The 15,477-nt window shown below is 41.2% G+C and overlaps 1 protein-coding gene across 2 annotated transcripts in view; it reads left to right on the forward strand.

Annotated features, from left to right (window-relative positions):
• The window catches only part of CDK8 (cyclin dependent kinase 8), a 449,399-nt gene that overhangs the window by 417,186 nt on the left and 16,736 nt on the right, over positions 1-15,477 (forward strand). The window contains exons 9-12 of one of the 2 annotated variants that reach the window (XM_029602572.1): positions 6,057-6,129; positions 11,251-11,348; positions 12,837-12,915; positions 13,076-13,231. In XM_029602572.1, coding sequence (XP_029458432.1) covers positions 6,057-6,129; positions 11,251-11,348; positions 12,837-12,915; positions 13,076-13,231 — 406 coding nt within the window. Of the gene's footprint in view, positions 1-6,056; positions 6,130-11,250; positions 11,349-12,836; positions 12,916-13,072; positions 13,232-15,477 lie in introns of both variants that reach the window. The other variant, XM_029602570.1, reaches the window with a different exon arrangement.

Genomic DNA, 15,477 nt, shown 5'->3' on the forward strand with positions numbered 1-15,477 from the left:
CAATGGAGGTGGAGGCCAACATTGTAATGGAATTTAAATAAACTCTATTTGGGACAGATATATTGCAATGGTAGGAACAGGGTTGAGAGGGTGGGTAACAAACATGAGGATGAGTTGATATATCAGTGGAGCTACCAGTGGATTTCCACAATAGTTTAACAATGAGAACTGCAATTTAAAAACTGGATTCTTTGCAAACTGTGATATATCTGTTGGACCAAAACAAGTGATATAAAGTTGTTGCTGTATAAGAGCTTTCAAAATCATGTACAATCACGACCATAGATGACTCTCTGAAAAAGAATCCATTTGGTCTTAAAAGCTAATTTATATCTTCATCTTTGGATCATTCTTATGTTGACCCAATAAGAGATATCGCAACTAGCATATAATCCAGTTTTCCTCACAACAAAATAATGTTACTAGTTCTATGCATTACAATTTAAAATGTGAAATCAAACACCAAATTAAAGATGCCCATTTGTGATAAAATTAATTTATAAGGGTCTCCTAATGGCTATTGTGCCCTTAAAACACTGTGCAATATTGTTTTAACTCTACTTTTACTCCTTTATAATTGATTATGTTTAAGTATCGTGCTTTTACATGTTTGTATCTTTTTTATGATGATTGCTTAATGTTTACTTTTATATATCTGTTCTTGGCATATTATGTAGAAAATTGTCTTATAAGCTGCAATAAATAAAATGAATGAATTTATAAGTTGCCAAAAAGAATGTGTTGTTTCCAGCAATCTCTTTTGAACCCTTGAGGACCAGTCTGGATTCTCAGGGATACCTGGATAATAGACATCTGAGCCTGCCTGTGCTTAAACCACTCTATGGCTCTGTACTGTCTGACTGGGCAGACCCTGGTTCAAGGTCCACCAGAACACTTTTTAGCCCATCAGGTTTTAACCATTGCTACTCCATGTAGGTTACCCCAGCCTTCTTGAAAGTCTAATGCAACTGTATCACTGCTGTTAGGAATGTAAGCATGGCCATTCCATGTAAATTACCCAAGCCTGATGCAGTCCTGTCTTCAGTCTCTGCCCACTGGCTGATATTCTCCCCTCTTTGGCCCTACCCTATAAGTTCCATATGACTGAGCAAACACTCAAGGCCCTCCCTCATTTCTTTTACTTGGTATTCCTCATCTGTACTTATTACTGCTCTCTGGGGCCGATGCAATACAGTGCTCTCAGCCAGGCACACTGTATAGCCCACAGTTGGACACGGGTTGTATAGGCACTAACTAATCCCCTTATGCAATAAGGGGATTAGTGCCTCTACAACCCGCGTCCAACGTGGAGTGAATCTAATAGCGCTCATCACATGCAAATGCATGTGAATGAAGCTATTAAGCATTCACTCCCGATGCAAAACAAACATATATGTGTCTAGGAAGCACATTTAGCTCTTAAAACTAGTACAGAAAAGCAGAAAAAAATGCTTTTCTGTACTGCCTCCTACTTAATATCATTGCGATATTAAGTAGGAGGAAAAACAAAACTAAATAAAGTTAAAAAAAAAAAAAAAACCACCAGCAGTCGGGTGCAGGAAACAGATGCTCAACTGACAAGTGTCTGTTTCCTGAACCCCCTGGCTGTGCGGTTGTACAGCGTTTAGGAAAAACAGACGCCGATAAACTCAGCATCGGTTTTCCTAACCGGCGGACAGCCGATGCCGATCGGGTTCTCGTTAAAAAGGAGCCGCTAGGGGCTGAATGTTCGGTGCCTGCTTTCTGCGCATATTTATTGCATCAGCCCCTCTGTGTCTATCCCAGGCAAGTTTAAATTCTGTCATGGTTTTGCTTGCTGCTGCCTTTGTTGTCGGGCTATTCCAGGCATCTACTACCTTCTCAGTAATGAAATACTTTCTCACATTTCCTCTGAACCTTCCTCCATGCAACTTCATATCATGACCCCTTGTCCTTGACTTTCCCTTACTAGGGAAAATGTCACCTTTCTCTATTTATTGAACACTTCCAAATATTTGAATATTTCTATCATATCTCCCCAGCCCTTCTTTCTTCTGGTGAGAACTTTTTCAGTGTCTTAATCTTTTCTTTTAATAAAAAGTAAAGGAACAATATCTTGCTGCAGTTTTTGGAGGGCAGAGGGAAGTTAATTAAAACTGCAGAATGAATATGTATTCAGTATGATTGTGATTTTTGAACCAGATAAAGGAATAATTAACGAGGTACACACACAATGATTTAACAGGTCTCTCTTCTGCAGACTCCATTTTGTCAAAGCAAGATCTTTGCATTACAATTGTATGTCTTGTGAATTCTGAACCATCCTTTTATATACTGCACTTGTAGCTTCAGTTGTTTGTTACTGGGACTGGAGGGTGTGCATTGTACACCCCTCCAGTCTCACAGATCGGGCAATAGTAGATGTTTGCAGGGTAAAATGTATGGCTGGTGGCGTGTACGTCATCAGACCCTGATGGGTCTGATGGGTAGGGTAAGCATGCCCTACCAGTTCATGAGAGACAGAGGTACAGCACAATGTGTTGGATGCATGTCCCAGCAGCTGCCTCAAATATATGTTTGCCACTGATGGGGGCTCTGGGATTTTGACAGAGAGCACTGAAGTGCACCCACTTGCACTTTCAGCTGATAAATGTATACAGAGAAGGGAAAGAGGGTTGACATCACAGGAGCCAGTCACAAAACTTGGCAGGGTCCAATATCCCGTGGGCTGACAGTATGTTACCATCCCTCCCCCCAAACATGTACACTCTCCTTAGCCCCTCACTAATATCCAAACCCATGTCACTTACTCATGCATATCCGCTTACACAGCTAAAACTGCTCATAAACACACACTTGTATATATCCTTCATACCACACCTCCTTCCCCCAACACATTTACATGTTCCCACCCTCCATAATGCTACTACAGCTGTATGCCCAGAGCTACCAGCTCCTACTAATCTATATAAAACCCTTTAGCTCCCTCTCACCAACCCACTAACCCCAGCCCTTCACATACACATTCCTTAACCTGTCAGCCAGAGACACCCAGGTTCCCATACCTATTCGGACTTGATCCAACACACAATCCTCACCTACACCACAGCCTGACACAATCACTGTACTATACACTCAACTGCATACCCTCCTAGCCTCACATACCCACTTACACAACTCCAGCCACTGATTGTTATTTATTTATTTTTGCTTGTAAACCACAAATCTGATTTTCTATATATATTTCAACTTAACATACATAATTATGTGTAAATAATATAACATGCATGCACCAGGTATAAAACATATAAAAGCATGCTGCTACATAAAACATTTTACATCATCAGATCCAGCCTAATCAATGAAAACATGATTAAAAAGGAATGCCTTAAATTCTTCCTAATCTTATAAATATCAAGTTCACCTCGTACTTCTAATGGGCTACTATTCCAGAGCTGAGGGCCTTTCACAGAAAATGCTCAGATTTGAAATCTTTGTAATCAACTTTCTAAAACTGTCAGAATATCCAATAACGGCAATGGGGAACAGTGTAAAATATGTGATAGCTGGTACATTGTCAATTTTACAGATAAACAATGATTTTCCATTCATAATGCTTTAAAAATGAATATTATTAACTTGAATTCTAACCTTTTTTGTACTGGAAGCCAATGTAACTGCTTGAAATAGGTCGTTATACTAACACCCCAAGGCAATTTAAAGATCTATCTTGCTGAGGCATTTTGCACTAGTTGCATAACTTGGAATAAATACTTAGGCAAACCTACATATAAGGAGTTGCCATAGTCCAGCTGGCAATGAACTAGGGCCTGTACCACTATAGGAAATTCATATATATGAAGTAAATCTCAGGTCTTATTACACATAACCTAAAGAATGTTATTCTAGCCACCTTTTTTACTTGTGCGTGAAAAGAGACATCTCAATCTAATAAAACCTTAAATTCCTTGCTTCGACTACTGGCTGTAAACACAAATCACCTAATTTTACCTTAATAGGTTCATCCAACTTCTGGCCTAACCATAACACAGTTGTCTTCCCTTCGTTTAATAACAAACTCTTTTTCCCCTAACCAAACTTTAATAACATCAAAAACCACAGATAACCTCTCAGCTGGGAATACCCCTCCTGTTAACACATTATATAAAATTATACATCATTGGCATACATTTTAAAAATCAGTCCTAACGAACACACAAGATCACCTAAAGGTCGCCTAAAAATATTAACTAGTACTGGCGACAAACAAGATCCCTGAAGGATGCCTAACCTGTTACAATGCTAACTTGAAGAATCACCCTGAATACATACTTGCTGCATATATTGCTCTAAAAAAGATTGGAACAAACCAAAACTGTTCCTGTAATCCCTATTTGCTGCAATCTTTCTATTAGCCTCAAAAGTCCAGCGGTTATCGAAAGCCAATGATATGTCAATTTGTACAATAATCCCTGTGTTTCTTCTTTCTAAACTTTGATAATTATCATCCAAAAATAACAGTAATGATTCAGTGCCTCTTCCCGTTCAGGGTCTAGAATGTGATTATCTTTTAGATGCTTTCAGTTGTTCTAACACCCATTTTTCAAATAATTTAGCTAAATTACATAAATTTGAGATTGTATCCATATACCTTTCATGAACCCATCTCACCTCTCTGCCAGCCCCCATTTCCTCAGCCAGTCACACACACTCCATGCTGCTCCATCATACGGAACAAATTCTTCCAACACTCACATCCATGCACAGCCACCCTGCCCTTCATGTACACCCTCCATACCCCCCTCCCCCCAGCCACATGGATCCAGAGTCCAGTACCCACTGAGGCATACATACCTACACTTCCTACATAATACCTACCTCTGCCACATATTCATACATAGATATGTCCCACAGCCCCATACCCCACTCTCTGCCAGAAATATATATACACCCTCACAAACCTTGGCCATCTACTTTCCAACCTGCATGTGCATACACAAACTCCTCTTTTACCTCTCCCCATCCACAAAGATGTCCACACACTGCTTCACGTTGTAATTTCATTTTATTAGTAGTATTGTGGCCATGACAATTGTTTGTGTAGCACAAGTAATATACATAATCTAGCATAATCATGATTGAAATAAATAGAATGATAATAGAAATGAAAGGTGAAGAAAAAAGAAAAATAAATGTTTAACAAAGGCATAACTGTAAAGGAAAATTACGGGTCACCAAAGCCATACAGACTATAGAACCAGACGCGCACAACCCTACTATCTCCACCTCCCCTCAACAAACATGCTTGTACCCGCAAAGGCCTGTCTCCCCCTCTAGGAACAGTCATACACACACACACATACATACTTCCTCAGTCTTGCCTCCCTCCCCCTATGTCCAGGGATACAGTCATCCTAGCCTCTCTCCCCACCCTCTCAATAGCCATAAATACATAGTCCGACCCCCATGGCACAATCATCCCCTGCCCCACTACATCCAGACATACCAACTAGCAATGCCACTGGCAAGCCACACCAGCTGAAATACAACTTACCATTGTCAGTCTCACTTAAGCAGTATCTCACAGCTATTTATCCACACCTCCCTCCAAAACCTCTCCATTATTGTCTCACTCAAAAAAAACAACCACATGTTCAAATCAAACACATGGTTCTTAACATATTATTCAGTAAACTAATAATTACTTTGATACACACAACATTCCCCACTGAAATTTCAACACATATCAGCTAGTATTGTAGTAAAAGCCATTATTTTTTGTTAGATTGCTGTTTGCTAGTTTTTTTATCTTATTTAATATTAAATTCAATTTTGCCATGTCTGGTGCTGTTATGGTTGCTATAACTTGTTGGTATACTGAGGCAGACTATAAAGGCAAAGGCACTTAAGACCATATTTAATCTCTTCTGGCACATTATTCATCCTTCATGTAAAGAGTAGTTTTGTGCCAGAAAAATAATTTAGTTTTATAATTTGATATGATACAGAGTAGAAAATAGATTTCTAGATTTAGAATAATTGCTAAATTATTGTACACATTTTTGCTTACCTTTTAGGTATACCAACTGCAGCCTTATCAAGTACATGGAAAAGCATAAAGTGAAACCAGATAGTAAAGCATTCCACTTGGTAAGTACTAGCCAGAAATAATCATAATATTTTTTATTGAAATTTATATACATGGAATAGGACTGGTCAAATTTGGGTTTTGCAAATTATGGCTGAATATAATTCACCTGCTCCTATCTATCTCTCTGTTGATCCTTCTTTCTATCTATATAATCCCAAAATATAATACTTTTGAACCTCACTATATATTAGCTTACAATTTTTCCTTTATTTAAACATACCTTCAAATATGGTATCAAAATATCAGAAATCCCAATAAAATAATCTAAACTAATCTAAACAGAAATCTAAATCTAAAAAATCTACATCCGTTTCCCTTTCATTTACATTATCAATCAAACACAATAAATTAAAACATATCCATCTTTTTAGATGAGTAATACAAACAACGGACATTGGTATTACAGATAATACATTAGATGAAAATCCAAATCATGACCAAAGGATATTTCAACACTAATCAAAAAGGTATAAACTTGTGTGGTTTCAACAGCTCTTTTAAAGTAGCAAAGCTCACTGTAAACAATAAGTTCTCATTTAGATGAATAATAACATCTATATCTTATTTAGAAGTTGCTGGTCGTATTTTTGGAGTGATTTTTTTTTTTTGTGGGGGGATGGGGAGGCCAGGTGTTGGCATTTTTTTTACTTTAATGTTGTATTTGGATTCAAGGAGGCAAAGCTAAAACATTTAAGTCCATGATGATCATGTCTCTTGGAAAATTGCTTTTACAGTTACATAGGAACATAGAATGTGAAGGCAGCAAACACTGCAAGGCCCATCTAGTCTGTCCATTTTTGTCTTATACAATAAGGGGCGGATTTTAAGAGCCCTGCTCGCCGGTGCGCCTATTTTACATAGGCCTACCGGCGCGCGCAGAGCCCCGGGACTCGCGTAAGTCCCGGGGTTTTCAGAGGGGGGCGTGTCGGGGGCGGGCCGGGGGCGTGGTTACGGCCCGGGGCGGGGCGGGGGCGTGGCCGCGCCCTCCGGACCCGCCCCCAGGTCGCATTCCTTTGCCGTGGTGGTACTTTGGCCGAGAGTCCTAGATCAGTTGCTTTTAGAGCACAGTATGAGTGCTTATTTGAGCCAGTAGATATCACCATTTAAGGCCAAGGAAAAGTATTTCTGTTTGGAAATAGAATGAGTCTCTTGCTGAGCCCTCAGGGAAAAATATTTTAAATAAAATGGCCAAACGTTTAGTTTTAATTCCTACCCAAAACCAACTTCTATTCCTGGGGGAATTCTGCATTTTCCTCACAGAAATTAGGAATGGGGGACTAGAAAGCAGCAGCAGCAATGGCAACGGAGGCCTGTGTGGGCCAGAGGGGAGGAAGAAATAGCTCCAGTGTCAGCTGGAAATGAGAGAGGATCAGCAGTAGGCTGGCCTACACGGACCAGAAGTTAATTGGGAGAGTTGGCGTTGGCCTATGCAGGCTGAAACAGATTAATCTGCAGAGTCTGCCTTGGCTTGCATGGCCCAAACAAAAGAGGAACCAGTAGGGGTCCAGTGGAGCCTGAATAAGTGAGGTAGACGACAAGGAGAGCCGGGGGACTTTGTAAAGAGGGGCTTGCAAGCAGAGAAAGCTAGGGGGACTTACTGGAGAGAGGGCAGAGAACTAGAGGCGCAGGAGCTCTCTCTATGTCTGCCCTCCCCCCCCCCCCCCCCCCCCCAGGAGTCAAGCCTGTGTGGAAGGGGGGCCAGAAAATGGAGGTCTTGCTAAGAGGGACCAGATAGAGAGATAGGGGGTCTTGCTGGAGTAAAAGGAAAGAACTGGAGGGAAACAGAGCTGGAGAGGGTTGAATCCTTATAGAGGGGGGGCTTCCTGGGTGGTGGTGGAGAGACAGAATGAGGGCTGGAGACTTGAACCTGGTCAGGCAGAGAGAGAAATCTGGTGGGGGCGCGAGGAATGGGAGAATGTTCATCCCTGGTGGAAGGGAGAGCTAGCAAGTGAATTGAGGGATTGATCTGAGGGGAAGGAGAGACCAAGTAGGGAGAAGGGATTCAAGTCATACGGTGCAGAAAGCTGGATAAGGGTCAGTGAGCCTGGGGGAGAGATGAGCAATCAGGAAGGGGGCAGGCCTTATGATGGGAAAAATGTGCACAAAAAATAAAAAAGCTGGCATCTATAGTAATAACTTTTTTTTCTGTATTGTACTATAAATTTTTACTCAGGCAGTGATTATATTGTTTTATCAGAGAAACAGTCTGCAAAATTTTAAAATACTGTGCAGAATTTGGAATTTTGTTTTGTACAGAATTGTAAATTTTTTATTTTTTTTTTGGCAGAATTCCCCCAGGAGTAAATAGCATACTGTTGATGACAATTTGTTTATTCAGCACTAAATACAATATGAAATAATTGTCCCTACAGTATTTTGGAGTATCAGGATTAGTGTAGCTATGAACCGAGACATGTATAGGGATGAGAAGAGGATATTAGATTCAGTAACAGGATTTTCTCAAAACCATGTTTAAAAGCATAATACTATGGCAGGAGAATCACATTCCCCCTTATTTAGTTGTCTACTTTAGCTGTCCTGTCTGTCGATGTCGGAAAGAATGGACTCGCTAGTCAAAGTTTGAGAGCCAATACTTTATTCCATACCTATAGCACAAAGCTCTGAAACCTGTCCTTGATCAGGCCATTCTCTCTGCTGAGAAATCAGCTTTAAACTGTCCAGCTAGAAAAGTATTGTAGCTCTATGGTTTACTGAATTACCGGTGTATGCAGTTTTGCATACATCAGCATTATATAAATAGTACAATTCCTTAAATATTATATCAACAAAATATCTTTAAACAATTCAGTCATCAGGTAAAGCAGTAAAATTCTTAAGTTCTCCTTTTCTTTTTCTAATATGAATTTAGTTCTTGAGGAAAAATACATGTTTGAAAAATGTTTCATCTTAGGTGTTCCCAACATAGGGAGGATAACATTAAAACAGCTATGAGTGCACCCATATTTGATATGCACAGGTTATAGAATATGTGCAAACGTACCCAGCAACCTGCGTGCATATGTTAAAAAATAAAAATAAAAATCACACAAATACATATTGCTTTTATCCAGGTAAGTTCCAATTTATCCAGCTAAGTTCCAACTTATCTGGCTAAGTACCAGCTATTTTACCTAGCCGGATAAGTCTTAAATAGTGCTAGTTATCTAGCTAAGATAACCAAATAAGTCAGGGCTACTTATTCAGATAAATAGTTCTAATTAAGGCTTATCTATCAGTCTTACTTACAGGCCGATACAGTACAGTGTGCTCCGGTGGAGCGCACTGTTAACCCGCGTTTGGACGTGCGTTTTCGACACGCTAGCTTTACCACTTATTCAGTAAGGGGTAATAGTGCGTCGAAAACACACGGCCAAACCCCCCCCCCCCTGAAACTAATAGCTCCCGCAACATGCAAATGCATGTTGATGGCCCTATTAGTTATTCCCCGCGCGATTCAGTAAGTAAAATGTGCAGCCAAGCCGCACATTTTACTTTCAGAAATTAGCGCCTACCCATGGAGATATTATGTCGGAGGTCCCAAAAGTAATAAATAATTAAAAATTAAAAAAAAATTTTTTAAATCAGCTCAATTTTGCCAGCGTCCGGTTTCCGAACCCGTGGCTGTCAGCAGGTTTGAGAACAGACGCCGGCAAAATTGAGCGTCAGCTGTCAAACTCGCTGACAGCCGCCGCTCCTGTCAAAAAAGAGGCGCTAGGGATGCACTAGTGTCCCTAGCGCCTCTTTTTACCACGGGCCCTCATTTGAATACTGAATCACACGCACAGGAGAGTGGCTGCGACTTTTACTGTATTGGCCTGATAGCTGGATAAATAGCATTTTTAAAACTTATCTGGCTACCTGACCTGTCTGGAAAAGTAGTACTTTGAAGACTTGTCTGGAAAAGTAATAGCAAAGCTTCTACTTAGCCAGATATTTTGGAGCTTATCTGGATAAGTGGCATGCAACTACTATGCCCACATAATTTTACTTCTAACTTTAAAAATATGCAAGTGGAGGTTTTACCCACATTAATTCCAGTCATGTAACACTCCCCTCCTGCACCATAAATTGAGCAAATTGAGAGATTTTCTAATATGCACACGGCAATTAAATTACCAGTGTTACCAATTAGTCTTACAGTTCGCCTAGTCCATCTACAGGTCATTGAGACCCTTCTAGCTATTCAGCTTCAACTCCCCCCTTTCACCCAGACACCCCCCCCCCCCCCCACCTAGTATTTCACTTTTAAGATATTTATGATCACTTTAGATAATGAGCACGAATAAGCTGCCAAATCTACAAACACCAATCTCTTACAAAATAGCAACTTAAACGCATAAATGTTGGCTCTATTCGTGTACACTCATGGACCCCACCCCTTATTTTACATGCATAGATTTACTCGTGCACCCTTACTTATGCATGAATATTTAGGTTTCTAATATAGCATATGTGTAAGTATATGCTATTTACACACGTATATGCTGATTTTTACCCACACAATTTTTGATAATTCAGCTTAAAGGTTCTAAGTAAATTAGGATATTAATATGTTAACTGTCATCAGATTGCTGTGCATTGGTATATCTGTTAGTGGTAGCATGAATAGCTGGAGGGTTATTTTCATTAAATAGAAGTGTAAAAATGAGATGAATTACCAGGTGATCTAAAAACCCTGCAGGATTTAAGTATTCTGTAAAAAGCTTAAGGGACTACTTTTTTTGAGAAACTTTTTTAAAAGATGGTTCCAGCTAATTATTAATGAAAATGTTACCGTGTCTTTTATTTTAATATGTTTTATATATGGTTTTATTTTATGATTGTATTTTATGTTTTAATTGTAATCCGCCTAGCATGATAATGTTATTATAGAGGGAATATAAATATTTTTAAATAAATTAGAGTATGCAATTTCTTTTCTAAAAGGTTTTATAAAGTTAGGACAGAGAAGGGAACAGAGCCAAAATACAGACATGTTAATATTTTGAGATACTTAGGAAGCACTGCTACTACTATTTTTAAGTAACATATCAAAGATTTTCATTATTAGGAAAAGGTGTTTTGTATTTAGATTATTCTCCAAAGGAACCACATGTTGTTATGTTTTTCTGCCTTTTAAGCTGCAGAAATTGCTCACAATGGACCCAATAAAGAGAATTACCTCAGAGCAGGCTATGCAGGATCCCTATTTCTTAGAAGACCCACTTCCCACATCAGAGTAAGTCTTCATTTTCCTGTCCCACCTTTGAGAGCTGGCTGGTTTTGTCATGTTACCATCCCTTTCCTTCCTGCACTCCCCTACCCCTTCATTGGACCAGTGAAGGAAGTGCTTTAACTTCTGAGCTGCAAAAAATGAATTATAAGCACCAAAATGCTACCTGTTGAAGAGTTTGTTAAATACTGAAATATTCCTGTTAATCTCGTGCTTTATGAAATGTTTGATCCCATTTATCGTCCTCCTTAATCCTATTACCGACAAACTGATTACATCTGTTACACGTGTTTGTGATCCATAGCTAAGTACCTGCAATTCCATTCCTCTGTTTTAACATGCCAGAAGAAACTCACTAATTAAGTATAATTTTTGCCAGCTTATCCATCCCAATGAATAGAGGAAGATTTATGGAGGAGTCTGTTCTATATTTTCAGCTTTGAACTTCACTGACCAAACACCTAATTAGTTAGTAACGGTTTTAACCATCATCTTTACGGTTATTTACTCTTTCGGATAGTAGAAGGACTAGGGGACACTCCATGAAGTTAGCATGGGGCACATTTAAAACTAATCGGAGAAAGTTCTTTTTTACTCAACGCACAATTAAACTCTGGAATTTGTTGCCAGAGAATGTGGTTCGTGCAGTTAGTATAGCTGTGTTTAAAAAAGGATTGGATAAGTTCTTGGAGGAGAAGTCCATTACCTGCTATTAAGTTCACTTAGAGAATAGCCACTGCCATTAGCAATGGTTACATGGAATAGACTTAGTTTTTGGGTACTTGCCAGGTTCTTATGGCCTGGATTGGCCACTGTTGGAAACAGGATGCTGGGCTTGATGGACCCTTGGTCTGACCCAGTATGGCATTTTCTTATGTTCTTATGTTCTTATCTTTCATGAGGCCTTTCCTGAGAGATGGCCTAAGTGAAAAGGACAAAAAAGATCAAACTGTGCGATTTTGATTCACATAAGGCTGATGCAATACAGTGCGCTCAGCTGAGCGTACTGGTTAACCTGTGGTCGGACGCGTGCTCACAACCCCGATGCGCAAAAAAAAAATGTGCGCCTGACACACACATTTTCACCCTCATAAATGAATACCTGCCCCGGAGCAGGCATAAGTTTTGAGGAGCTCCTAAAGTTGACAGAAAAGCAGAAAATACTACAGAAAATAATGAGAGTCCATTTTCCTAACCTGTGGCTGTGCACAGGATAGGAAAAGGGACGCTCGTAAAATTGAAGCTGCCGAGAAGGCGCTAGGGGTACACAGTTTCCCCTAGTGCCTCCTTTTTACCACAGCAGTCCATTTGCATGTTGCACTTGGCGCCCCGGAGAGGTTGACCGGCACGCATTAGGAGAGCGGGCGCTGAATCTTGAGCACCCGTTTTCCACGCACCAAATATTGCATCAGCCTGATAGGGACCTTAAGGTCTATTAATGAATGTTTGAATTGGGGAACAAGGCTTCAACTGACCAGTTATTTTGCTTGGCAGTGTATTTGCAGGTTGTCAGATACCATACCCAAAACGAGAATTCTTAACAGAAGAAGAACCCGATGACAAGGGAGATAAAGTAAGCCTTGCAGTTAAGTTTCCTTTGCATACATTGAGTCAGTGTTTTTATAAACTTTGCTGCTTTTATTTTATTGGGCAGAAGGATTTAATTGTGTTTATTTTGGAGTGCATTTCTGCTTCTTAGTTGTTGTTTGTCTTTTATTTAAACAATTGAGAAGAACCAGCAGCAGCAGCAAGGCAATAATCATACAAATGGGACTGGCCATCCAGGGAACCAAGACAACAGTCACACACAGGGGCCCCCATTGAAGAAAGTGAGAGTTGTTCCTCCTACCACTACCTCAGGTGGACTTATCATGACCTCAGACTATCAGGTAACATTTTCTTTTTTGTCTGTTTTTTCTTGTTTTTGTTAAACTTTCTATGGACTGGTGCCTTTTAATATACATTTTACAAGAAAACCATTTGTACATCAGAGAGGTAAAAAAATCTCTAAGCAAAATTAAGGAAGTAGATTATTCTTTAACATTGGCAGCTTGCACCTTTGTGTCTGCTTCCCCCCTCCCAGCCCCTTGGTCCACATTTCCATACCACATAACATACCACTCAGACTCTGATTTTGGTGAAAACAGGCCGCAGCATTTATTAAATCATTAACGTGATCATATTACCGGTACCAGAGCCATTGGTGCGTTTTACCATATTGTAGTCCCGGGTTTCATGCCGGCGTCGGCCATGTTAAGCCAGTCCGCCACACTATCTTCCGGCCCCCTGCCATGTCTAAGCCATGGGGCCATTCCTCCAGGCAGCTCACGCCCAACTATACGCACTCTTTCATCCCCGAGGAGTTCCAGTTTGTCCCCACCGTGTTCTCAAGGTCCCTATTTGCCTCCCGACTCGGGTACCCCCGCCACCGTTTAGCTGCGACGATTACACATTCTTGTTGCTTACTTCTTAACATTATCTTCTAACTGTCATTCCCTCCCGCCCTTATTTCACCTCTTTTCTTTGTTGGGTGGGTGGGAGGAAATGCGAGCACTGGCCGTGAAAGAGGCCTGACCCAGCGCTCGCCGGGGTTTTGGTGTCCTCAGCCTCATGATACCTGCAAGGCTGACATCACCACGTGATGACATGCCGGCGTCGCCCAGCCGCGCGCGTCATCCCTTCACCTTCCCCATAGGAAAGGGACTTCTAATTTGCCGCGCGACATCTAGGTAAGGTGGGGGGGGCCTCCCCCTCAGGCAAGCACCAGGTTAAGGGGTGGTGCCCTTCCCGCAGGCCACAGGTCGATCCTTTATTAACACTGTCAGCTTGCACTTTCGTGTCCGCTCCCCCCCCCCCCCCCCCCACTCCAGCCCCTTGGTCCACATTCACCTACCACATAACATACCGATTTTGGTGAAAACAGGCCGCAACATGTATTAAATCATTAACGTAACATTTTCCATCCCAAGTTTATTTTCCTTGTTTTTTGTAACTTTCCCTCTCCCTTTTTCTGATTCACTGTATTTAAAGTTCAAGGTTCTTATTGAAAATATTGTTTTTTACGTTACGTTATGCTTTACACTCCTTGTTATTTGTAAACCGGGTTGATGTGATGCCTATCATGAAACTCGGTATAACAAAAACAATAAATAAATAAATAAATAAATTTTACCGGTACCCGAATCATTGGTGCGTTTTACCAATATGTAGTCCCGGGCTTCATGCCGGCATCCCCCATGTTAAGCCAGTCTGCCACACCATCTTCCGGCCCCCTGCCATGTCTAAGCCACAGGGCCAATCCTCCGGGCAGCTCACGCCCAACTATACGCACTCTTCTGTCCCCGAGGACTTCCAGTTTGTCCCCACCGTGTCCTCAAGGTCCCTATTTGCCTCCTGACTCAGGTACCTCCGCCACCAGCCTGGGACAGTGTCTCACTTGTCCCAGGCCCCCCAGAACTACTGCGGCCTAACATCACTAAATACCCGCTCTATCACTTCCTGTATGGAGTTGTCAAATAGTCCATAACCAACTCCAGATAAATGTATCAAATCTGACCGGTACAGGCCTACACATGGCTCATCCGCCCATTCATGTCTTATTTGGTGCACCCCCCATCTTCTGGGCCCATAAACCCACCTGTTTGTTTACCTTCTTTTTGCCCCTGCCCCACAATTTGCTATCCTGCCATTTAATCCTAGGTATAATATCTGACCATATTAGGGTTGTTCCCGGGGTCATCTCTCTTATGGTCTCCAGGTCTCTTTTTATCATTTCTATCAACTGCTTGGCTGACTGTACCCCTAGATCATTACCCCCTAAGTGAAAGACTATCACGTCTGGCCATTGCAGTGTGCTCAATCTGCTCCGCAGATCCGCTAGCAATTGCTCCCATCTCATTCCTTGCCTTCCCATCCATTTCAGGCTGACGCCCCACGGTGCCAAGCCCAAATGCATGCTGTATGGTCCTGCACCCTCCTGGCCGCCCAATGCACGAAGGAATGTCCTATTAACCATGCTATCTTCCTTTCTCCACGGACCTGCGGGTGAAATGAATCCAGTTAGTTACCCATTTGTGCAAATCCCAGCCTCACATACCGATTGGCCACTGCCGATTGCCATCTACTGATCTTACGG

The sequence above is a fragment of the Rhinatrema bivittatum genome, chromosome 5 (genome assembly GCF_901001135.1).
Source record: "Rhinatrema bivittatum chromosome 5, aRhiBiv1.1, whole genome shotgun sequence".
Taxonomy (NCBI): Eukaryota; Metazoa; Chordata; class Amphibia; order Gymnophiona; family Rhinatrematidae; genus Rhinatrema; species Rhinatrema bivittatum.